Here is a 26,852-nt window from a genome sequence, read left to right on the forward strand (position 1 = left end):
AAAAATTTTTAACTTCCCTCTAAAAATCTCAGATTTTCAAAAATCGGGTAGTTATTGTTTTCACCCCGTTTTGCAAAAACCGAGTTTTCATCAGATCTCGACGTTTGAAGGTCATAGGAAGCTTCCCTGACTACCCCCGCGATGTTATCTGTGTGTGTGTGTGTGTGTGTGTGTGTGTGTGTGTGTGTGTGTGTGTGTGTGTGTGTGTGTGTGTGTGTGTGTGTGTGTGTGTGTGTGTGTAAACCTCTCGTAACTTTTAAATAGCTTGACCGATTTTAATGCGGTTGGTGCCATTCGAAAGAGCTTGACCAAACTTAGATTTTCAATACACTTTGGATCGATTCGGACCGGAAGATTTTGAGAAATCGCAAAAAAACTACAAAGAAAAATTTTTTCAAAGGTGGATTTTTTGGAATAACTTTTAAACGGCTTTACCGATTAATTTTAAAAACTAATCAGCTCTTAACATTGAAAAACCACATCGATCGCTATCAGTCCGGTCAAAATCGGTTAATTCGTTCGTGAGTTATCGTTGACAAAAGAAAACCGAGAAAAGTGTTTTTTCAGAATTGCTCCGAATTTTTCCATTCTGTCAATGGGGTATTCCATGCCAAATCGACCACTTTTGACCCCGACCCTTTTCGATTTGGCCGAAAGTTTTCCATCCTTTTCTACCCTATAAAAAACGGTTCTCAGAATTTTTTTGAATTTTTTTACCTAACTCCAAAAAAGTTATGAATTTTTCAAAAAAATGGCTTTTTTATTTTCAAATAGCCATAACTTTTTCAAAACTAAACATTTAGGTACCTTTTTTTTTTTAAATTTTTGTTTTTAGATGTACTTTCCGATAAAAAATATTAAAAAATTTTTGTAAGTCAATACATATGGAATTTTTCAGTTTTTGACAAAAATCAATGATTTTTCGAAGTTCGACATTTTTTTTTTTAATTTTTTTCTAAAATAAACTTTTAATCAATTCCACAGTTATCCCTGTAGAACCCAGATTGGGCCGATTTCTCTTTCTATTTTTTTATTCAATTGAAAAAATATTGTTAAATTTTCAAAAATGGAAAAAAATTTTTTTCATAAATTTTATTTATATAATGAGATAAATACAATTCAACGATTTTACGGCATTACATTCACAATTTAGAGGCTTCATCGATGACTGTAATTAATAAGATCAATAATTGATGCAGCTAAAATTAATTACTTTTCTCTCTGTCGTTTAAATATTTTACAAATTCTGTGTTCATTCGAATTCGAAAAGTTTTTAACTAGTAAACAACCATTTTTGTCCGGAATTATACAATGTAGTTGTTGAGTTCCTGTAATCGGTTTCGTTTTCAAAAATCGATCATTTAAATCATTTACTGCTGTGTCATAATCTTCTTCTGGGGAAAACTTCACTATAATATTCGGCAAGTTATCCGGTGCAGAAGCCCATTCAAAAAGTTCTTCTGGTGTCGTTATTTGTTTGTCTACCGCGAGTTGGAGACTTGCTCTCGCTGCAAGTCGTTTGAGAATACCACTGATTCCATCACACGGACCTTTCCCATGGGCAGTCGCAAAAAAATGCCATTCAGCAGGAATATCAAAATCATCTTCGTGGTAATATAAATTTACAAAGTTTTTAAAGTTTTTAAATTGTTGAGGAGCTCCATCAGAAAAATAATAAATCTTGTTACAACGTTCAGGAAGACTTTTCACGTAATCAGTTATTATTTCGATGAAAACATGAACAGCAACGGCATCATGTTTGTTAGAATCTGAGATAATTACTAAACTTTTGTGTTCAAGTTTGTTATTTACTGTATAATAAATAACGACTGGAAAAACTGTTGCCTGATTATTATTCCAGTGAAAACCAGCTGCCGCATTTTGTACTACGAAGGCATAATTTTCTGCAAAATCACAAATAATAACGTATTCGTTTGGTTTCAATGTTTCTTTCAATGTCTTCAAGAATTGGGCTTGCTCCTTAGCAATGAACGAATGAGGTAGAAGAATTTCTAACTCACTACAAAATTTTTCCACAAATTCTTCTGTAGGCTTAATAATAGTTTCTAAACTACTCCTCGGTTTTGATATCCAATATTTATATGTAATATTCTCGATTTCACGGTCCTCAAAACATTTTATTAAAATTTTACTCAACTCATCGACCCCAGGACAGTTTTTAAATCCACCTAAATAACACTGAAAAGATGGATTTTCACATATAATCATGCTCAAGTAATCGCTGTAGTGTTTAATGGGCTTTTCTGTGTTCCTTGTCAAAGAATAAATATTTGCACCTAAAATAACAGTTATTTAGTAAACTTAAAATTCACGCATTTATAATTATTAATTAATTTAATAATTACCAAGCATCATTAACTTCACGTTTTGATGAATCGTACACACGCAGATGGTGTGTGTTCCACTTGCCCCTGCTAACACACAATGTTTTGGTCGCAAAGAAACGAATTTTGAAAATCCAATTCTCTCAGTAGGATTTATTTCACAGAAACATTGGTATAATTCTTTTAAGTTAGACAGGATAAGTCTTTTTGGACGTGTATCCGATTACCATCATCACTTCGAATTGATACAAAGTCTTTCATACCGGGCATTTGAGCACTATATTCATCATCGTTGTAAAAATTTTCAACTTTTAATTTTACCTGATCAGTAATTGTCCTTCCTATACAAAAATGTTGAGTAATTTAGTTTTCAAGTGTATTTAAAACATCGATTTTACGCTACCCATACCTAATTTCGATTCAGGTGTAGAAAGTAAACCCGTTTCTTCAACCAAATTTTTGCTACTCTTGACAAATGTCTTGATGTATTCATAGTTTCACAAATACGTCTCTCACTCCATTTTACAGGTAATAATGTTAAAATTTGTATTTTCAAAGACTTATCAGTTTCTTTATCGTTGAATTTATCATACAACATTTTAATTAGAGAGCGAAAATTTTCACCATCGTCATCAATCGATTCTTCATCTGAAGAAGAAAGCAAAACTTTTTTCAAGCTGTCGGATACCCGATTTATTTTATTGTTCAAAAATTGATTATCATTCAATTTCTTCGATGGAATCGGTGATTGATTTAACAATTCTAATGCATGGTTTATTACGGGTAATTGAGTTGCAGCGCTAACTTGGGATCCTGAGCTTGATTGTGATGCTTTGGGTTCGCTATCAAATGACATGGAACCTTAAAAAATAATAGTGAAACATATAGCTACTAGAAATGTATTCAAGTAACGTATAAATAATTAAAAAAACTTACGGAATGATAAGGATAATGGGAGATCCATGGCAGTTGTATTACTATCATTATCAGCCTGATCATTATTGTCATTATTGTCACTATAGTTGTCTTCACGGTCACTTACATCAGCACTAGGATCATTACGAGCATTTGTTTGTTGTTTCACTAACTCTGAAGCTTTTTTTCGACATGAACTGCATAATAAATAATTATCATCTAATCCTAACGTTACTTTCATAATATCAGTCGCCGGACGTAAACCAATTTTTTTAAAATGAGATTCCAACTCAAAAGGATTACAACACCGATCAAATACCTTTTTTGACGCCATAAAGACAAATTAAAAAAGCGCTTATAAACTAGAGAAATTATTTATTTATACAACAAATGTAATGACAATCTTTTATAAAACACTAGATTGCACAAAAGATTTATAGGTTATGTTTTAGATCTCAAAATGAAAAAGCCGCACTTTTAATCAAAACATACTAGCTTATAGCATCTAGTTTACTGGCTATAGGTAAGTCGATAATTGTTATCCCTAGTTTATCGATCTAATTGATATATTAAAATTTGAATCTTACTAAATACAGTCATCGATGAAGCCTCTAAATTGTAAATATAATGCCGTGAAATCGTTGAATTGTATTTATCTCATTATATAAATAAAATTTATGAAAAAAATTTTCCATTTTTGAAAATTTAACAATATTTTTTCAATTGAATAAAAAAATAGAAAGAGAAATCGGCCCAATCTGGGTTCTACAGGGATAACTGTGGAATTGATTAAAGTTTATTTTAGAAAAAAATTAAAAAAAAATGTCGAACTTCGAAAAATCATTGATTTTTGTCAAAAACTGAAAAATTCCATATGTATTGACTTACAAAAATTTTTTAATATTTTTATCGGAAAGTACATCTAAAAACAAAAATTAAAAAAAAAAAAAAAGGTACCTAAATGTTTAGTTTTGAAAAAGTTATGGCTATTTGAAAATAAAAAAGCCATTTTTTTGAAAAATTCATAACTTTTTTGGAGTTAGGTAAAAAAATTCAAAAAAATTCTGAGAACCGTTTTTTATAGGGTAGAAAAGGATGGAAAACTTTCGGCCAAATCGAAAAGGGTCGGGGTCAAAAGTGGTCGATTTGGCATGGAATAGCCCCAATATAAACACAAACTAGTCCATTGAAAAGTTACATTTGGGGTTGCATTCTTTAGAGGACGTAATTTCATTTTTTTGAGATGTGGGGGGGGGTCAGTGTAAAGCTAAAACCAAGTTTGTGGGGTTGCTACCCTTGTCCCATGGCCGCCATCTTGAAAATAGGGGTTGGAATGGTTTTTACGATATATCTCTTGAACTATTTATTTGATGACAACACTTTGTATATATTTTTTGTTGCAAATTAAATTTTCTACAACTTTGGTTTAGTAACTTTTTGTCGTATAACTATAAATAAAAAAGTAATAAGCGAAAATATTCAGAAATTCGAGAAAAAAATTTCTATTTTTTGAAATAACTATTTTTTTTATTATTTTTCGAAAAAAGTATATATGATTATTTTTGTAGATCGTTTCTTAAGGAACAACTTTTATAAGCAATATTTTTCCATTAAGGCAATAGCTGCGGTTTTACAGCGCTCCGAAGTGAGTAATATTTTTCAGTACTTTTAACTATACCTATATTATACAATGTTTTTCAATGATTCGTACCGGTCAAGAATTTTCCGGAAAATGGAAACATTAAAATTTGGGCAACTTTAAGTAAAGAAATCACTAAATAAAAAAGTTAGATAAATAATATATTGGAAATAATAAAAAAAAAATTATTTGTAAAAAAAAAAAGATGATTTAAAATTTCAATAATAAAGGAGGTAGTAATGTAAAAATTCAGTTACCAAAAAAAAATGGAATTATTTCAAAAAAGATAAGCATAAAATTAGAAAATTTAAAAACAAGATATTCGTAAAATTAGACAAACCATAACACAAACACGTAAAATGACAGAGATTTAAAAAAATGGAAAATAATAAATTTAAACAAGTCAATAAAAAGACAATTGAAAAATTTAGAAATTTAGAAAAGACGACAGTTCTAATTATTTGTAAACTTAATAAAATGGATATCTCTAAACATAGACAAGTAAATTTAGATATCTTTACGTTTGGACATCTCTAAATATTTACAAATATAAATTCTTACAATTTATAACAATGATGATTGAAAACGTAGTAATCATACGAAATAAGAGCTAAGAAATTTAAAATACAAAAGATAACTAAAAATTAATTAATTTTCTTGTAACTGCTGCTCCCGGAAGCTTACAGTTATTTTTGATCGATTGTCTTTTAATTATAAAAACACACCAAGATTTTGCTTTTAATAGTGGTAAAAAATATTTTGGAAGACCAGGAACTACCAACAGCTTCTGTGACAGCCGCTCCAGGAAGTTGTAAAGTTATTTTTGACCAATTATCCTGTAAAATATATACCTAGATTAAAAGCAAAATTTCTGTAGATTTTTAAAATAAAAGGACAATCGATCAAAAATAACTGTACAACTTCCTGGAGCAGCAGTAATAGGAAAATTAATTAATTTTTAGTTATCGTTTGTATTCTAAATCTCTTAGCGCTTATTTTGTATGATTACTACATTTTTAATCGTCTTTGTTCTAAGTTGTAAGAATTTATATTTGTAAATATTAAGAGATGTCCAAAATCAATGATATCTAATTTTAGAGATGTCTTTAGTGATTTATAAACTTAAAGTTTCTCAAATTTCAATGTTTCTATTTTCCGTGAGTTTCTTGATCTGTACAAATCATTGAAAAGCACCCTTATTAGAAAAAGAGATTTAAAAAGATTAAACCCATGTTAAAAGTATACCTATATAGTATCCACATCAAATCTTTTTTAATCTTTCAAAATCGTTTTTAATCATTTCAAAGCACTTTTTCTAATCAGGGCATTGTACGTCTGTACCAATTATGTGTCATCAGTTTTTGTATTTTTTTTTTATTTTGTTATTATAATTTTTTTAATTATAAATTCAATAATATTGCAAAATTTATAATTAAAAAAAAAAAAAAACAAGAACTGATGACACATTATTAGTATACACGTGTAATATAGGTATAGTTAAGAGTACTGAAAAATAGTATTCACTACGGAGCGCTGTAAGACCTTAGCTATTGCCTTAATGAAAAAATGTTGCCCATAAAAGTTGTTCCTCAAGAAACGATCTACAAAAATGGTCGAGTTTAATTTTTTCGAAAAATAATATAAGAAAAAGTTATTTTGAAAAATAGAAATTTTTTGTCGAATTTTTGAATATTTTCACTTATAACTTTTTTATTTATAGTTCTACGATAAAAAGTTACTTGGCCAAAGTTGTAGAGAATTTAATTTGCAACGAAAAATGTTAACAAATTTTTTCTATCAAATAAATACTTTAAAAGATATATCGTAAAAACCATTTCAACCCCTATTTTCAAGATGGCGGCCGTGAGACAAGGGTGGCGACCCCACAAACTTGGTTTTAGCTTTACATTGACCCCCCCTACACATCGAAAAAATAAAATTGCGTCCTCTAAAAAATGCATAGTTAGGCCTAAAAAATATAACATTCCAATGGACTAAGTCAACTTGAAGAAAAAAAATTAGAAAAACAATTGACCCTATAGGCCATCCCAGCAACTTTTCGCGAATTGCACATTTACGCGCTAAAAATTGCACTTACTACGTATTTGAGCTCTTCTAGCTTAAAAATATGATGTTCATGTCATTTTGAGCTCTCCGAGCTCTAAAATCTAGTAAAAGTTTCATAAAACAGTATTTCTTAAATTTTAAAACTGCAATAACTTTTGAATGAATAAACAGATTTTCACGTACGTAGTGGCAGTCGATGCAGTTTTTCAGGACTCACAAAGAAGTTTAAAGTTCTAACGATCAAAGTAGGAATTTTGATGTGATTCCGAAAAACTCTTTTTTCGGTTTTATATCGACGACAACTCAAAAACGAATAAACTGATTTTGACCGGGCTTGAGGTGATTAACATGGTTTTTTAATCTTGAGAGCAAATTACATTTTGAAATTAATCGGTGAAGCCATTTAAAAGTAATTCTAAAAAAACCACACGTCAAGAAATATTTTTGTGCTTGTTTTTCGGAGATTTCTCAAAATCTACTGGTTTAAATCAGTCCAAACGGTATTCAGAATCTTAGCTTGGTCAAGTCCTTTCGAATGGCGTTAACCGCGACGAAATCGGTGAAGCCGTTCGAAAGTTATGAGGCTTACATTCACACACACACACACACACACACACACACACACACACACACACACACACACACACACACACACACACACACACACAGTGACACTCTCGCGGGAATAGTCAGGAATGCTTCCTAGGACCTCTAAACGTCCAGATCTGGTGAAAACTCGATTCTCGCAAAACTGGGTAAAAACAGAACCTCGATTTCACAAAATCTTTGATTTTATTAGCGGGAAATTAAAAATATCAATTATCTGAAACACGATGATAGTGCGCACCCACCTCTAGTGGAAAAACTATACTCAATGAATATAGATAATAAGGCCGATATATGAATCAATGCGTCACATACTAACTATCTAATAGAGTTAATATTTTCGTGCACCTAATTAATCACTGTTAATTTAGTTCCAGTTCACTGAATTACATAAAAGTTAAAAGATATTCTGGAGGCATGTCCCTAAAGCATATCGTCAATAAGAAGCATGTTTTGAGGACATGTCCTCGAATCATCGAGTCTATAAGAAGCATGCTTTGGAGACATGTCCTTAAAATATCTGTTACAGCGAAAGTATGTTTTAAGGACATTTCTCCAAAGTATACATATCTGAAAAAAATATTGAAATGGTATAATCACAATTCATAAAAATGTTTTATTTTTTCGATGCCGAAACTGACCCTGAAGTATCGGTTACGATTTATGCATGATTCAGGGACAATGTCCCCAAATTATACGTTAGAACGAATAATAGTTCGGGGACAGACCTCAGACTATGCAAATGTCCCCAAACTATACAGTAGATCAGAATTATGTCCTCAAACTATACACTATATACATATAGGATTATATGTATCCATTCATATATAAGTCTATACATAATTAAATCTGATCATACCTGGCTGTTATAACCCCATAAATAATCGTATATGAGTCTATATATGATCAGATATGATTATATTTGAATCGATATATAATTAGATATGATCATACCTGGCTGTCATAACTCCATATTTAATTATATACAAGTCCATATATAATCAGATCTGATTATATATGAGTCTAAATGTAATGAGATATGATCAGACTTGCATAGTCAGATGTTATTAAAATTTTTTCTTAAAAAAAAAAAAAAATAACAATATTTTTTTCTGGTAATCACAAAAAGTGCAAAATGATGTTTACCATAACGCTTAAATACTTCTGGAATAAAAAAGTTGTTACATTTCCTATAGGATATTTCGATATACTCTGCTATTGCCTAACAATAAAATCGTTATTTCCTTTGTTGTTTAAGTAAATATGATGTAATAATGAGATTTGGTAAAATAAACAAATTAAGACTATCAAAATATATTCCATCGATTATTATATATTTGTTACGTCGAAAACGCAACTAAAATTTAATTATTTTTATCCTAGCCGTTAGGCTAACAGATAAGGATCTGAAGCTTACAGGAAAAATTTTGTAGAAATAAATAATAATAAAATATGAATTAAATTTGATAGATATATTTTAAAATTCTAATACAAAATTTCAATTTGGAGTAAAAAAAGAAATACACAAAAAACTAAAATTATAATTTTAGACTTACTCAATATCGGTGTCACTGTTTCTTGCCTGTTTCAGTAATTTTAAGAAAGGAATGAAACCGAATCTATTTTAATCAACTTGTACGAAATGAAAAATTTAAATTGTATAACGAACTGACGAAACTTGGGACTTACTCTAAAACTTGACCTCGTGTTGAGGTGGTAAAAACTAAAACTGGACTGATTTGAAAAACTTGGAAAACTAAAATCGACAAGACCTTGGGGGCGGTGACATTTTCCTAAATTCTATGTTCCGGGGAAAGTCTAGGTCAATTACAATAACACTAAGTGGTCCGAGTTTCCCGTTCTCAAGGAGCCCATCGCTTCGGGTAGAGCCCAGCGCACTACTCCCTTCACGTTGTCTCAAGGGCCTGTTGATCCTCTTCTCTTAAATTCTATATTTAATAATTAGAAAAGGAATTATTATTAAATTTTTACCTTTTTCACTAATTTAAATTATCAATTAAAATATAATTTTCGATGATCATATCTTATTATTCTATTCACGAGGTATTATTAAATTAGTTAGATAAAAATTAGTTTGTGCATAGATTACAAATTATCATTAGTTTCTTAGATCTAAATTTTTCTTTTTATTAAATTCGTTATTTTATTCGAAAATAAAAGAAAACATTTATTTATTTTTTTTGTTTGAACTTAAATTAGAGTTATGAAATTTTGTTCCTTAAATTATCAACATGTATTTTTTTTCTGTTGATACTAGAATTATCATAACATTCCTTTTTATTTTTATCTTTTATCATTATTTACTTTTAGTTTATTTAAACTATTCTTTATATTTACATTTATCTTTTTATCTAAAACTTTTATTTCGGATCTCGACGAAGTTTAAAATTCCATTAGGGTATTTGTTCAGGCTCAAATCCCTTAGTGTGGTCAGGTCCAACTAAAAACTCAATTTTTAAAATAAGTTTCTTTTGAAAATACTATTGATAAATTTGAAGATTACAAAATAAATGTATGTTAATACAAAATTACAAAATTATTACTAAAATAATTAAAGCCTATTCAATATTAATTAAAAATGTCGAACATTTAGTCCGACATAACACCCCCATTGTTTGATGGAAGTACGATTGAAATGAGTACAACATCAATTCTATTATTGTATACTCATCGATTTAAGGGGCACACCTAGTGTGAAATTTCGAAAAAGTCGATTTTTTTTTCATATTTCGGTAGATTACACCTTTAAAAATAACATATTAAAATTTCAAATCGATATCTCAAATAGTTTTTGAGTTATAACATTTTAAAGAGCAGCCGCTCGGCAGCTAGAGTGTCATTAGCTGCGAGACGTACCTGAAGTATTGTTCAGAGTCTACTGTCTCTTCCAGCCCCTATAACACGATTCCAGTTTCTATTGTTGGCTCTCAGGTATACAAAAATATATCATTATAATAATTTCTAGAAATTTCTAGAAATTTTTCGTTTACTGCCACGTAAATTATTTTCGGAGCCAGACACATTTAGTTTCATTGTGATCGTTGTATCGAGCGCATCATAATTTTACACGTGCTATTTTCTTGAAAATGAGTGATCAATCTTCATATTCAAATAAAAAAGGAACTCACAATGTTCCTAAGCATCGATCAATTGCGAAAAAACGCAAGTTCACCGGAAATAGATTTACATTTGAGCAATCTACTGCGAATACCAGTACGTCCGCAGAAAAGTTATTACAAAATAATGACAATAATGTTGTGATTGACCCATCTCATGGATATTGTATTTTGCAATTTTTATCAGTTTTTAGTGCAATTAGTAATTTAGTGGTGTGTAAAACCTGTCAAAAAAAAAGTTACTTTCAATCAAGCAAGTTCAAGAGGCCTAGGGTTCAAAATTGCTATTATTTGTGAATGTGGCAATTCGTATATTAATTCTGGACCAATGATTAATAACGCATTTGAAATAAATAAACGTATTGTTGCTGTGATGCGTCTTTTGGGCATCGGAATAAATGGGATAAATTTTTTCTGTGGATTAATGGATTTAGCATGCAAATTTTACGACCAAACTTTTGCGGGATGTTTTACGAATTGACAGATTGCAGCCGAAACTGTTTGTAAGCTCAGTATGCAGCAAGCTATAAATGAAGAAAAAGAGCTTACATTAAAGAAAGAAAATTCGGAGACAAATTTGACTGTTAGCGGCGATGGTACCTGGAAAAAACGTGGCCATACTTCCCGTTTTGGAGTAGTTACGCTGGCAAGAAAATACAGCAAGAAAATTCTTGATTCATGCGTAAAATCTACATATTGTCAGAGTTGTGTTTTTGAAAAAAAAAAAAGATAGCGAACCTGAAGATTATGAGGAATGGCTATCATTACACGATGAAGAATGTGATGCCAATCATAAAGGATCTGCCTCAAAAATGGAAGTGGATAGTGTAAAAGACATGTTTGGTCGTTCCATTAGTAAATATGGTGTAAAATATACCCGCTATATTGGTGATGGTGATAGCGCTACCCACAAAGGACTTATAGATTTGAATCCTTATGATATTCCTGTTGCTAAATTGGAATGCTATCTACATGTGAAAAAAGAATGGGAACACGTTGCCGAAGTGTAAAGAACATTAATAAGAAATTAGGAGGAAAAAGTAAAACATCACAAAAGTTAACTGTAAATTTTATAAATAAACTCCAAAAATATTATGGTTTAGCAATTATGAGGAATCAAGATAATGTAGATGAAATGTATAAAGCAATCTGGGCAACATTTTATCATTTCTGTTCAACTGACAAAAACCCAAATCATAAAAATTGTCCAGAAGGCGCTGAAAGTTGGTGCGCTTATCGCCGCGCGGAAGCTGAAGGAATCACTAGTACATTTAAACACGATTACCTCCCACTGGATCCAGAAGTACAAGAAGCTATAAAACCTATTTATAAAGACTTATCTCGATATGAATTGCTTGATAGATGTAAAGGTAACAATACTCAAAACAACAATGAAAGCTACAACGGTTTACTTTGGCACTTTTCACCCAAGCATCTTCATAATGGCTTCAAAACTATTGAATTGTCAAATAATTTTGCAACTGCAATATTTAATGACGGTTATTCGTCAATTTTGAAGATATTCAATGTAATGGGAGTGATAGTTGGACCTGCAGCAAGAGATTTTGCGGCTCTTAAGGACGACATGAGAATACGAATCGCTGATTATCGCCAAAGGGCTTCTTCAAAAGAAGGTCGATCATCTCGAAGAAAAGCTTCTTCAGCTGAACAAGCCCTTTTCGAAGAAGAGGAAGGTGTATTATATGGCCCTGGAATAGCAGATTTGCTGTAAATATGATTTTAAACCACTTATAACAGTGGAAACGATCATTTTATCTTTAAACGCGTTTTTCTCGAAACAGCATTTTCCGAATTTGCTGCAATGATTACTCAAAAACAAATAATCTGATCACTATCGAATTTTTTTTACATGTTCTATATATAGTTCTCCGTACAATGACCTATCGATTTTTTGATCTGATCAAAAATCGAATTTTCGCAGGCCACAAACGACCAAAATTTTAGGTAAAATTGGACTATTTTTTTTAAAACGCCGCCATATTGTCAATTTTTGATTTTTTTTTTATCGTAGGTCATTGTACAGACAATATTATCTAGTTTAACGAGATATTTTTTTTTTAGATTTCATCCACGGAGAAGGCCGGAATCACTGCAGCAGTGAAGGACCTTTTTTTTTCGCGCCGTTAGAGATCGACGATAACTTAAAAAATATTTAATTTTTTTCTTCAAAAATTTCATTATGTATTCTTAAAACATGTATAAATATATTCTTAAAATTTTAAAATAATTGATAAAGTATTTTTTTTAATAAAAATTCCCAAAAATCACGTTTTTTTTAGGCCGTTACACTAGGTGTGCCCCTTAAGGTCATTTACTCGATCAGTTTATAAAAGTGCGACCTCCATTCGTCACCGTTGTTGATTTTAGATCCTTTGGAGTTAACGAAGCTGGTTGGTCCTTTGGGTCAGGCGAAACTGGCAGCAACGTACGGTAGAGGTCAGAGTTCATTAGTGGTGCTGTAGGTCCATTTCCTGATTCAGGATCCTGTCGTTGAACACTCGTTGGGTCATTTGGTTCGGCTAAATGCAAGAATAAATGAGTTGCTGAGGCCCACAACGCTGCAATCAATTTTACTGACCATCCATAAACTGAATGGAGAGTGTAACCGTGAATTATCGTATCTGCAATTGCTTTGAACAGTTTAACCATGACGTAAATTCCAATTATTCCGGCGCTGAAGGTTCCAAATTTCAAGAATTTTCCCCAGGTCTTTTCCCAGGCGTTTTCTGTTAATTTTTCCAGGGCTTCCTCGTCCAGTAGATTCATCACCGATGGTTGGTTACTGTGGACTCCGTTGGTGATTCTTTGCATAACGTTGGCAACTATAGCGTTTTGTTCCATAGTGAACATTATGCGGTTCTTCATCTCATTCAACTCCTTTTCAGTGTATATCCTACTCGTAGCTAGATGATGTGGATTTTTATAACTCCACGTTACTTTAGTACTGGGTTTCAAGCTTAGTGGAGCTACAGTCTCGACAGGACTAGGCAGGAGTTTGTACCAAGTTTTTCCCACCATGTACTATTGAAAGAGTAAAGGGTTACAAGGGATTTCAGCTGCTTGTGTGGTGATGACATGTGTGCGAGGTGTGAGGAAGAGGGTTTGATTTCCTCTTCGGACTGGTAAACGGTTGTAACATTTTTCTGCTGACCAGAGTTTTAACTCAACTGGTACACACTTAACTAAATGAATGACCTCTCCCGCACAGATCGCCATATAACCTGGCCCTCCCATATATCGGTAGGCGAACTCGTCTGGCTGGGTCGCTGCTATCGCTAGGCTATTTCGTAGTATCTCTCATTCTAATCTACAACGGTGTAACAATACATCTCTATACAAATAACGGATCTGAGACCTAATGAACCTCTCTACATATATAAATTTTGTATTTATGTAAAGGAACATATCCCTGTTGTCAGAATGCATATTTACTATATTTTCTTCATCTAATATTTTTAAATCTGATCTTTGAACAATAAAAAGTCTAGGATGTTCAGTTATAATTATAGGTAGGCCGCATGAGGTCTCTTCCCAGGTTACAATCAAAGAAAAGCTCGTATCTCTTACATTTACTGACTATATTATGTCTTTTTTTGTTTTGAGTTTAGTTACAGCTCCTTTAAATAGTACAGAATAAGTATTAGCTTTACAAAATTTTTTGGTAGAGGATTCCAAAAGGTATACCCTGCTTCAGGGTCAATACAAGACCCCGTTTCTAACTTGCAAGTAGATCCTGATGGTATATAAACTTTGTTGGATTCAGACTCTACTCGGGCCCAAGAAGTTTGGAGAGTGATCTTTACGCTTCCTGTGACTACAACATTGTCTCAGGTACCGTAAGGATCCGAATATTGGGCCCCTTTACAAGTTCCATCAAGACCCGCTTTCCCTGCAAGCGTAATACTACGGATAGTAGTCGAATTCGAGGTTAAACCATCAATTATCGCGTTACCGAGGTGAAACGTGCCATGATCGTGCGCTATCTGACACGCTTCACAGTGAATCGCATGGACATTATCCCATATAGACATTATTAACTATATATGTATATTCCCAATATCCGCAATAATAAATTAATCGAGTCACTTCGATTTTACATTGAAAGATTTCGGTGTGTTCGAAATCATTTAATTGTAATAAATGTACGTCTACTACGGTTATGTCCACGTGATCCGGTTCAATGTCGCAATCGTCTATGTCCACCAACGAGATGGTGGTCATGTTTGTGATTTGATTGCAATCATTTCCTATTATTGCGTAGCTGTAATGAATAAAATTAAATAAGAAGTACAAATACGAAATAGCCATTGATAAGTTAGGGCTCATCCTGTAATTCAAATAATATTAATAAGTTAAAATTAAAGTTTAAAATCAGGATTTGGATCCTTTTGTTTATTGTCCCTATTTGGTTTGGGTTCAATTTTCGTTTTTGTCTCGGAAATTTTTGTCGATTTTAACCGGTTTGGATGTACTGTTTTAATTTGATTGTTCTTTTTGATTTTTATATTTTCGTTGGGTAAAACTTGTAATATTTGGTAAGGCCCATCATAATGGTCACCAAATTTGTTTGGCTTAGGCCCCTCTAGCAAGAATACTAGGTCATTTTCTCTGAAGTTAACTACCTTCAAATGTTTGTCGTACTGAATTTTTGACTTTTCTTTAGCGCTTATTAGATTCTCTCTAGCGAGTTTTCGAATTTCAATTAGTCTCGTAACTAGATCTTTAATGTAATTATTATGAGTAGGCAGACAATCTAAATCATGTAGGAGTTCCTCAGAAGGAACTCGCGCAACTTTTCCGTATACTAATTCAAAGGGAGTGAATCTAGTTCCTTCATGTACCGAAGTGTTATATGAAAAGGTGGCTACCTCCAACCATTCATCCCAGTCTTCTTCTTTGTTAACATATTGTTTTAAATTCATAAATTCTCCTAACACATGATACGATCTTTCCAAAGAATCGTTAGATTGGGGTCTGAAGGCTGTGGTTTGGATCTTTTTGATTTTGAAACCTTTAGCTATTCTGTGCATGAAAGTACTGATAAAATTCCGTCCTTGATCTGTAAGCAGAGCTTTCGGGGCTCCATAAAGACAGATGAAACGTTTAATAAAAACGTCAGCAACAGTTGCAGCCAACATATTATTAAGACGGATTGCAATACAAAATTTTGACAAGGAGTCTTGTATCGTCAGGATATACTCATTACCGGCCTCTGAAACTGGTAATGGACCGACAATATCCATTGCGATCTTTTCAAAAACTGTTCCCGGCGTATCGGTAATGAGGATAGGTTGACGAGTCTTGACTCGTACCAGTTTTTTTAATTGACATTCAAGGCATTGCTGAATGCGACGTTGAATGTCATCCTTTAGACCCTCCCAATAATAAGTGTGTTTAATCCTATGATAAGTTTTAGAAACCCCTTTGTGTCCCCCCAAGGGAGCTTTATGAGCTTCATAAAAGACTCTATCACGTTCCTCAAGTGAAACGTAGCGAACCTTTCCTAAACAGACTATGACCTTGATATTGATCTGATTACTAAATACTTCGGTCAACATTTTCAAAACGTCTATCCAAGGCACATTAGCGATGTATTCCGATGAAGCTATTGAGAAGGTATTCAAATTTTTGTCCCGTAAGATGCCCTTTAATTTAACTAAAGTTTTCCCGATATTACTTTGAATGCGCAATGAAGACTCCCCACTGGCATTCAATACAATTAATCCAAAATAATTTTTCTTGTTAATTTTAGTACAGAATACTTGTCCTGTTTCTGTAACTCCGGTAAATGGTAGTTTGTTTAGTTCCTTTAAAGCTCTTGAACCGTTGTCGCAAGAACAACCGTTCGAATCGAGGAAGTATACTAAATTATCTTGTCTATATTGAAATAATTTCTTTGACGTTACTATGTTTGGTGTTTGCGTTGGTAAAGTAATATCATTGTTCTCAAATCCTACAGTGTTCTCTATTTGTTTTGACTCAACATCGGATGGTTCGTCATCCTCCGTGTTAGAGTCACTACTCTGGGAAATTTCCAAGTGTGAACCTGATTCAGCTCGTTCAATTTCAACTGGATTGTTCGAATTAACAACCACTTTGCGTGGCCTACCCCTACGTCCTTAGATAATCCGCCTATCTTTCCGGGGACTATCTCCGTACTTTCCGATCTGTCAGCAACCGGTGACAACCGAAATTCAGGGTTTTCTAGTTCATTCGATTCTATTGTTTGTATTGTATTATTTCGGGTAATCTCTAACACAGGCCTGTCAGCAATCGGTGACAACCGAGGTTCTGGGAGTGGTGACTCTTGAAAACTATCTGATTCTACTATCTTTTTCTGAGAGTTCTCGAAATCGTCTATTACTTTTTGTAATCGGTCTTCTAAAAATTCGCGTTTTTCTACTCTTCTTTGAGCAGGAGTTGTAACGTTAACCATTTTCGTTGGATTCCGCGATAACGCGTCTGCATTTACTTTAATCCTCCTCGGTTTGTAAATAACTGTGTAATCGTATTCTGCTAAACGTAACCGCCATTTGAGAATCCTTGCGTTACCGTCCTTTGCCATCTACTTCAACGAGGGTTCCCAACAATCAACAACATATAATAAATAAGTCATTTATTTTGTCACGGGGCTCCTTCATTACCCTTTGAAGGTCCTCGCCCTAGCCGCGGTTAGTTATCGACGGATCACAGGGCGCTGTGGTCTAAGATGCTCGCGCAGTAGCAATAAAATTTACATAAGTTCCGGGGCCTAGGAAATAAGTGTTCCGCGGGTGGGGATAATCCCACACGAGGGACAAGTGAAATTGGCGTACGGAAAAACGTTATTGTGAAGCCGGAGCCCGAGCAACCAGCACGAGATTTTGGGAATACAAGGTAAATATTAATACTCCTCTGAGATTCCTGTGGAACCTTCAGAGCGATTAATTCAATATATAAACCTAATATTTATTGCTAGGCATTTACCCAGCCTAAATATCCTATATTAACAATTCTAACTATCCTGAATTTCCAGATAAATTATTGCTGAAAATCCCGAGATGCGACGCAAGTGAACCCGAGTACCCAGGAAGTCGTGAGATTTGGCTGACAAAGTTGCCTCTATTAGAAGTCCACGAGAACGACAAGAGACCCGAATAAAGAAAAGAAGTCGTCAAAGAATTCTCAGGAACAAAAGTTTAACCCCGGTAAATTATTGCGTCGTCCCCGGAAATTCTAGGCACAGGCCAGGTTCCGTCTTCCAATCACCCTGCTTGATTAGTTAATTAATTATTCGAATTTAATTAAAATACCTAAATTACAAGTCGAAGTCGAAATTAGTTAAAATAGAAATTTGAACAAATAGAAAATTTAATAAGTCAAAAAATTTCAAAATTAAAAATAAAAGAGGCTAAAATTTAGAATTAATATTACTACAAAATTGGTCAAATAAATTTAGATTAAAATTTACCAATCAGAAATTTTGATATCGACAAATTTAAGTCAAACTGCGTCATTTATCTAAGCGAAATTCTGTCGATTCAATGTATCATAAATTAGAAATTAGAAGAAAACTAAAGGGAATTAAAATTAGAAAATTGTCCAAGTTAGATTAAAATTGACCAATAAAATCAATAAGTAACAATAAATTAACATTTAAAATTAAAATTAACCATTGAAATTTACTTCTGGAAAATTATCAAAAATTATAAAATAAAATTACCATAGACAAATTCCTTGAATTAGAATATTAAAATTGTTAAGTAATAAATTAATTTACCAGATAAAAATTGCAAGAGTAAAATTATCAATGGAAGAAAATTTGTTCAATAAACTTCGATAAATAAATTTTGTCAAATTCCAGTATGATGATTCCAAAAATAATTAACAACAAAATTTAGCCTTGGAAAATTTAGCCAAGTTGAAGACTAAGTCTCAAATCTTGACTGGAATTCAAAATAGACATAAGCCGATTATTCAGGCAGTTTGAATTCGAGTAAATTTTAATTAATTTAAAATTTTGGTTGAATAAAACGCTGCTGTGATACTTATAATTAAGCAACCAGAATTAAATTAAGTTATTTATCGAAGTCAAGTTAGAGACCGGGAGATTTGATTCCCAGGAAGTTATGTTGTAAAAAGTATTTTGGATTTTAAAATAATTGTAAATTAGAGTCAAGTGTGTATTTAGATAAATTGTCTTATTGGATGTGTGTGTGTGTGTGTGTGTGTGTGGGGGGGAAAATATTTTACAGTATATACTCCTCGTTCACGGGCTGTTGAGGAGGTTAGTATTAACAGGTTATCGACTAGTGTCATGGTATCCACCTCTGTCCTAGTCGACTTCAGGTTCCTTAGTCCCGTAGTGAGGGTCCGAGCGACAGCGAAAGAGCTAAGGACGGTATGAACCTTGGGCAGGGGTCCGGGCGACCACCCAGGGTCATATCTAGAGTCGTAGAGCGTGAGGGTCCTGTGGACAGCGCGATTTAGGTAGAAACTGCGGTATAGACACTCCTTATGAGGGTACCGTCAGGAATAAGCAACTATGATAGAAACTGCGATATAGACGCTCCATATGAGGGTATCGTTAGGAATAAGTAACTTTTATAAGTGTGAGAGTGTGTGTGAATATTAAATTAAGATTTAATTATTGTCAGAATGTTAAAATAAATTTATAATTGATGCAAAATTGAATTGTTCTTATTTATGTCAAATATCATGATTTCTCTCGACCCTGTGATATCTCTCTTGCTTGGACCGGTTCTGGAAACCGTGATAATAATTCCAGTGGCGCCCTTAATTATAAATTTTAAATAAAGGGGTGACCAAGGGACGGTTCCAACCCGTTACAATTTGATGTTTGTTTTAGAATCTACTTAATTTTACAACAAACACGTTTTTATATTTATTCGTCTTAGTTATTTTAAATTATTAATAAACCAAGATGATTAATTTATATTTATGCAGACTGTGCTATATTTGTTAAGAATTGAGTAGCAAAATTGACACAAAATATGAAGATATGTAAGAGGCAATCAACGAACACTGTATTAAAGGTTACACATGTAATGTGTAAAATTATAAAAAAATTTTTTTAGACTTAATTTAAAATATATTAGTTTTATTGAGGATGTCATAACTGCTTATAACGAAACGTTGTGGTTTAAATTAATAAAATTTTGGAATATGTCTAAAATTGAAACAGGAAAGTTGGCTTTGAATCATTGATCTCTTCGATTATTATTATTATTATTATTATTATTATTATTTTGTTATTAAATGCTCAGGGGGGTTATCCACGGAGTCCGATTCTCCGAGGGCCCAGCCTGAGCTCCATCCGTTACTGCTGGACCACTCCGCACAACAAGGCAGTTAGTGATCACAGCAGGCCAAAGTCATTTCCTTTAAGAGACGGAGAGAACCAAGTATAACAGCCTTCTGCATCCTAACTGCCAAGAACTCAACTTTTGATGAGCAAGCTGGAACTTTGGCAAGTGAGGATACAAAAGACTGTTTCATCCCTCCTAGGACGCCAACAATCAGGATGACAAGCTTGACACGGTAACCTGGGTAAAGTTTGCCAATTTCAAACAGGAGATACTGATATATTTGTCTTTTGTGCTCTTCCTTGGCTGAGATGTTGTATTCAGCCGGGGCCGAGAACTCAATGACATAAATGTCATGAGTGGCCTTGTCGAAGAGCACAATATCAGGTTTGTTGTGATATATCCGCCGGGTTGTTGCAAATGACATGTTCCAATAAATTTTGCAACTGTCATTCTCAACAATCTGGGGAATATCTCCTGGCAGATAAGGCAGCACTGGTGTCACGTCAATACCGTAGCAATGACGAAGATAGTAGTACAGTACTCTCAGGGCAGCATTGTGACGCTGGATATATGCACCTCTCGCCAGCACTGGACATGCCGACAAAAGGTGCATAAGCGTCTCCGGATGTTGTCTACACCTCCTACAGGAAGTGTCCGGTAGCTGCACCTGGAGCACCTTTCTACGGTACTCAAGAGTGTTAATGACACCATCTTGGCAGGCAAATATGAACCCTTCAGTCTCGGACATCAGGCCAGCTGACTTTAAGAAGGAAAACGTCAGCTGGGTGGACAAGCCATGATCACGCACGTGTTTAAAGAACACGTATTATTATTATTATTATTATTATTATTATTATTATTTTGCTATTAAATGCCCTGGGGGGTTATCCCCAGAGTCCGATTCTCCGAGGGCCCAGCCTGAGCTCCATCCGTTACTGCTGGACCACTCCGCACAACAAGGCGGTTAGTGATCACAGCAGGCCAAAGTCATTTCCCTTAAGAGACGGAGAGAACCAAGTAAAACAGCCTTCTGCATCCTAACTGCCAAGAACTCAGCTTTTGATGAGCAAGCTGGAACTTTGGCAAATGAGGATACAAATTATTATTATTATGGGCCAACTATCCACTGCATGGAAATAACTGAGTTACCACAAGATACCAACTCAGAAGTGCTCCCCACAACCGGTCCTTTTCGGATGAGGACCATTCATCAGGTGGGAGGAGCACGCCGTACCCGATGAATGATGACGACCCTGGCGCCTTAATGACTTATTATTATTATTATTATTATTATTATTATATTTTTTTTGCTAAATCTTCGTGCTCACTGCCTTAATCTACCTTGGTCTGTTTCCTGAATTGTACTTTTTATGTTCGGTAAAATATTCTTTATGTGGGCTTAATATTATTACTCATCGCTTAATAATACTTAATTCTGTTTTTATTTTTATCTTTATTTATTACTTCATTTCATTTCCTATTCACATGAAAATTCAACTCATTAAATTGCCGCTTTACGTAGCCTCTGGACGATTTTCGAATTTTGGTAATTTCTCTGAAATTACCTGTCGCCTAACGGGACTTCTAACCCAGTCTGTGCACTATCGGGTCAATTTATATACATTGAGGACGAACGTACTTATTTTTAGCCGGCCGTGGACTGCGCCACCAATTTTTATTTCAACCATGGGGAAAAGTATTGTTACGAATGTTCTACCAATATTCGTACTAAACCATATGACATTGATACTATTATCATCCTCCTTAGAAGTATGGATCACTAGATGACTTATAGTTCAATTTCATACATGGACTATGCAGTTGCCAATCAAATAAGAATGAAAAATACAATACTGTTACTTATTTTAATATCTGTGAATTAGAATCTCTATTGAATTAAAGTTTACCAGAATTTTACGCTATTACGGGGTGCTTTGATAACCTTCTACTTTTCAAGAAAGGTAGGAAAATGCAATTTCAAATAATTAAAAACAACTTGGATTATCAAAACGCACCAACTGACTTTGCCAAATCTGATGTGGCTGAATTTCAACATGAAATGTGTGCAATGCTCAAAAAATTTGTATGTCAAGTGAAGGGCTACAGAAACATTGAACGAAAATTATGAAAATTATAAAAATTACAATCTTTATTCACTTCTCAACTTTACAATTTGCAGTGTAGCTTTGTCAGAATATAATCTTGAATTAAGCGCAATAACTTGAACCGTTTCAATCATTCAAAATTTATACAGCGCTTTTTGTTGTCAGTAATTTTTTTATTGATAAATATAATACAACTTCAGTGATGAGTTTTGAATTTTCGTTGATTTTCAAAATAGGCTTTGATTTTTATTTAAAAATGATTACCTTTCGTCAATGATAATAGTGATTCTGATCGTATTTATATTTATGCACGGATATATTTAAGTGATAAATTGTATTTGTTGTTGTTTAGAATGAAAATTCAACTCGGATTTTAATTTTTTTGTTTCTTCGATCAATTATCTTAATTTGCATTGCTAGATCATAGTTCAGTGAGACAACTGGCTACTCAAATCAGGAAGAGATTGCATTTGTGGTAATAAGTATTGAATTACCGGAGTATGTTCAGGATCATGGTATCTAGCATTAGCTTGCGCCTGCGCAACAAGTTTTGCTTCATTTTGAGCTTTGGCATGTGCAGCGCGATGAGCTTTATACAATATCACCGCTTGAGCATTGGCAAGAGCCTGTGCTTTAGCTTGTGCGTTCACTTGATTCTGTTCGAAGTTTAAAGCAAAAATATGTGCATCTTCTTGAGCTTTCAGGTGAGCAGCTTGTTGTTTCTGAAGTGCAATTATTGCATCTGAATGAGCTTTATACTCACTAGCTTCTTGATTTTTGCGAGTTTCTGCAACTTGCTCTGATATGCGCTTTGTAAACTGTGCTTGTTGGATCTGCTCAGGGTCTGAAACTTGGAAGTTTTTTTCAACAAATTTCTTGCCAGCATCGCTTAAATGACCTTGATTAATTTGTTCAAGAGCAGTTTGTTGATTATGTTTGTCTATTCCTAAACGAATCTGGTGGAGTGCTGCCCGTTGATGTTCGAGATGAGCAGAATGAGATATTTTTTGAAATTCTAAAGCTTGAGCTTCTGCTTGTGCCTGTGCAGAGCTCTGGCTATAATTATGGCTCTCAATATTTTTTGGTTTTGTATTGGAACTTCTATACTTAGACGGAGATACATATGATACTGAGTGTAAATTATTTAGCTGCACATGTTGATTATTCTGAACAGTTTCGAAGTCGTCAGTTTTCGATTGTTTCTGATTAGTTAATTCAACATGGTATTGTTGGTACTCTGGGTTGCGATAATACAATTTATTCAATGGTTTCTGACTCCGTGAATCACCAAGGTCAAAAACTCTAGAGTGACCCGATTTGCTTCGTACAAGAATTCCATGAGTATCTTGTTCATACTTTGAAGGTATTGGATCTTCTTTTTTCTTAATCTTTTCTAGGTTTGGATTATCTACTATTGTAGCATATTCGAAATTCTTAATATTATGAAACATAGTTGGAGACTCATAAGTTGGAGATTGAACTTCAGCATTATCTTGCGAAAAGTCTGATATTCTAAATGAATAGTTTGGTAGGACGTATGATAATTGACGTTGATATTCCTGATCAGTATAGCTTTCTTTATTGTTACGAACTTCATAATGGATATCACTATGCATTGGTCTGCTATTTTTAGTCGCAACATCCTGAGAGTATGATGATCCATAAGATCCTGTGAAAGGACGATACCCAAGTGATTGCTGAAATCAAAATCAAATAATTGCTTACTTAATGAAAAAATCTGATCACTAATAATAGTGTAGGGAAATATGTCTGGAAAATTTATGTCCGATATTTTTTAATTGTACTTTGAGGAATGTTTTGGTATAGAAAAAACATAATTCAGATACATTTTTAGCCTCTGTTTTAAGCCGTTTTTAAACTACACAATGAAAAAGAAACGGCTTGTTTGGATGAAACTTCTTAACTTCCCGCTAAGAAAATCAATGATTGTTGAAAAATGAGGGTTATTGTTTTTACCCCGTTTTGCAAAAATCGAGGTGTCAACAGATCTCGACGTTTGGAAGCCCTAAGAAGCATTTCTGACTATTTTAACGGTGATGTCCGTACGCTTGTATGTATATATATATATATATATATATATATATATATATATATATATATATATATATATATAAACTTTTGAACTAATGGCATTTTCTGAACCAGCTTGATGAACTGAGTCAAAAAGTAGCGACATTTTTCAAAAGTTGCATCACGAGGACAAATGCAATAGTTAGATTTCTATGAAATCTACTAAAAATCGATAGGCAATCAAGTATTATTGCGAACGTTACGACAAAGCATTCAATGAACCATTGTACCATAAACAATGTTCCTAACATCCAGACAGTGTTAGGTTAAAAATCCGTGTGATGTTACCCTACCGAAGAAAACATGTACAGACTGTCATAATTTCTTTTTTGATGTAGAATGTTACAATAAACATTTGAAACCAGGGTCACACAAATGGAAAACACTGACCGTTTGTGAAAGGGAAAAATATTGTTTTGGATGCAACAAAATAGTATTCCTGACAAAAAATTTAGTTTACGAATGTAAGAAGTTTAGGTGTACAACGTGTAATAAATATTGTGTGAGGGGCCATTTTTGTTTTATTCAACCAGTAAAGCCTCTATTAGAAATAAAAAAGTGCATAAAATTAGTATATTTTATGATTTTGGAACGCGTCAAGACAATAAGTTTTAAAACAACAATATTTTAAACATTCACGTGCCCAATTTATATGGACTATAAAATGTGTGCAATGAGTGTAGTGATAGCAACAAGGTTAATGTAACTCCAGACAGACATTGTTATAACTGTAGAGTATATGAAAGGGTTTTCAATGGGGAAGACTGTGTTAAAAAGTTCATAGACTATGTGTTGGAATTAAGTAGGCCTTATAAATGATGCTGTACGTCATCGAAAACATACAAAAGCCACTGGAAGGAATTTTTTCGCTACGTATTGAAAAGAAACCAACACTTCTTGCAAGTTGGTAGGAAATAGTAGTTTCTGAAATAAAAATTTAGTGGAAGTGAGCAAATTACCTATTAATACTTCAACTCCAAAGCGATCAAATAATTCAACCCAAACTCCCAAGGTTTTCCATTATTCTCAGACTAAAACTTCACTTTCTACTAGAATGGGGGAAAGAAAAAACAGATTTACAAGAATTCATTCAAATGGCTTCAAATGTAGAAGAAGAAGAAGAAGAAGCAAAAGCAGAAAATCTCGAAAAGGCTTATAACGTCTCTTTTAATCATGTATCATACTATAGAGCCCGAAATCTAATAAACAAATTTAAAAATACTATTCCTGAGGAAAAAATTATTGACTGATTAGCTGCTCAAGATGCTTATACTAGATATCGCCCCGTTCGACATAAATTTTCCCGATTATATAACACTGTTTCGGGTATTGATGGTGTATAGGAGGCAGATCTTGTAGAATTAAAATCAATGAAAAGATACAATGGTAGTGTTTCATTTCTTTTAGTTGTAATGAGTAAATATGTATGGGTTGAAACTTTATCAGATAAATCTGCAAAATCAGTTTTTCAAAAATTTTAAAATATTTTTGACCGTCGTAAGCCTCGTTTACCCTTTGTGATATAATCAGATTAAGAAAAATAATTTGTTACAGGTAGTGTACAAGAGTATTCAAAGTCGAAAAATCTTCGCTTTAGAACTGCATGTAACATTAATGTAAAAGCTGCTGTTGTGGAACGTTTTAATAGAATTCTGAAAGAAAAAATGTGACGCTATTTTACTCATCAAAAAACTCATCGTTATATTGATATTTTACAACAGTTAATGCATATAATCAAACAAAACAGTTCAATAAGAATGAAAACTGTAGCGGTCATTATAAATAATGTTAAAGAAACGTGGAAAAATGTACAAAAACGTTTTCTTACAAGTATTACTTGAAAAAATCCGTTAAAATACAAAGTAAATTACTACATACGTATCAGTAAATATTAATCAACCTTCAAGAAAGGATATGAAGCCGGTTATACTGAAGAAATTTTTCAAATTACAAAAACTGAACCTCGTCAGAGTATCCCTACTTATGAATTAAAAGATCTGAGTGGTGAAGTAGTTAATGGTTTTTTTTATGAACAAGAGCTATCACGTATTGATAAAGGTCTTGAAAAAAAAATTTGTTATAGAAAAGATAATTAAAACAGAGGATAAAGGAAAGAATAAATGACATTTTGTCAAGTGGCAGGGATATCCGGATAAATTTGATTCTTGGGTTTTTGCACCTACTATATCCGGATGAATAAGACTGAGTTTCATATCATTTTACCTAGTGATAGTAGTATGAAATACTTTCCTAACGGTACAATAAATTATACAACAATGCTACCTGATCTTATTCAATTGGAAAGTAAATGGCTCGTCGGTTCGAAAGAGATACAATTTCCGTCAAATTTTCTTCATATACAACCGGAAAAAGATTGTAAGATTTATTTTTTAAGGTCTATCGGATCGGAAGATGTATGTATGGATTTTCATTTGCCGCCACGACTTTATGAGGATCCTAAGAAATTGATACAGGATTTGAATAAATTTGTTCCTTTAAAGTATCATTATTTTTTTTTTAATGAAATGAAATGGGCCATATTATAGTGAAGCAAATTTGCGTAGTTAATAATGATGATGATGATGATGGTGGTGATATGTGTAATCACACGGAGGTTC

At 33.2% G+C, this 26,852-nt stretch overlaps 3 protein-coding genes across 5 annotated transcripts in view; all 3 read right to left on the reverse strand.

Moving 5' to 3' along the window:
• Window positions 1-1,185: 1,185 nt before the first annotated feature.
• On the reverse strand, window positions 1,186-2,475 carry LOC141533524 (uncharacterized). Its single transcript, XM_074252444.1, has 2 exons — window positions 2,367-2,475; window positions 1,186-2,297 (listed from the first exon to the last, which is right to left on the reverse strand). Exons 1-2 carry the CDS (start codon window positions 2,374-2,376, stop codon window positions 1,210-1,212), a joined length of 1,098 nt encoding a protein of 365 aa, XP_074108545.1. The 5' UTR covers window positions 2,377-2,475; the 3' UTR covers window positions 1,186-1,209.
• A 279-nt stretch (window positions 2,476-2,754) lies between these two features.
• LOC141533464 (uncharacterized) lies at window positions 2,755-3,872 on the reverse strand. The gene is made up of 2 exons (XM_074252359.1): window positions 3,282-3,872; window positions 2,755-3,206 (listed from the first exon to the last, which is right to left on the reverse strand). The coding sequence occupies exons 1-2, from the start codon at window positions 3,592-3,594 to the stop codon at window positions 2,755-2,757; spliced, it is 765 nt and encodes a 254-aa protein (XP_074108460.1). The 5' UTR covers window positions 3,595-3,872.
• An 18,293-nt stretch (window positions 3,873-22,165) lies between these two features.
• The window catches only part of LOC141533474 (uncharacterized), a 94,362-nt gene continuing 89,675 nt past the window's right edge, over window positions 22,166-26,852 (reverse strand). For all 3 annotated transcript variants that reach the window (XM_074252378.1, XM_074252379.1, XM_074252380.1), the window contains exon 3: window positions 22,166-23,840. In XM_074252378.1, coding sequence (XP_074108479.1) covers window positions 22,572-23,840 — 1,269 coding nt within the window. In that variant the 3' untranslated portion in view covers window positions 22,166-22,571. The remainder of the gene's footprint in view (window positions 23,841-26,852) is intronic.

The sequence above is a fragment of the Cotesia typhae genome, unplaced genomic scaffold (assembly GCF_013202065.1).
Source record: "Cotesia typhae breed Kobodo isofemale line unplaced genomic scaffold, CoteBio_Ctyphae contig_9, whole genome shotgun sequence".
Taxonomy (NCBI): domain Eukaryota; kingdom Metazoa; phylum Arthropoda; class Insecta; order Hymenoptera; family Braconidae; genus Cotesia; species Cotesia typhae.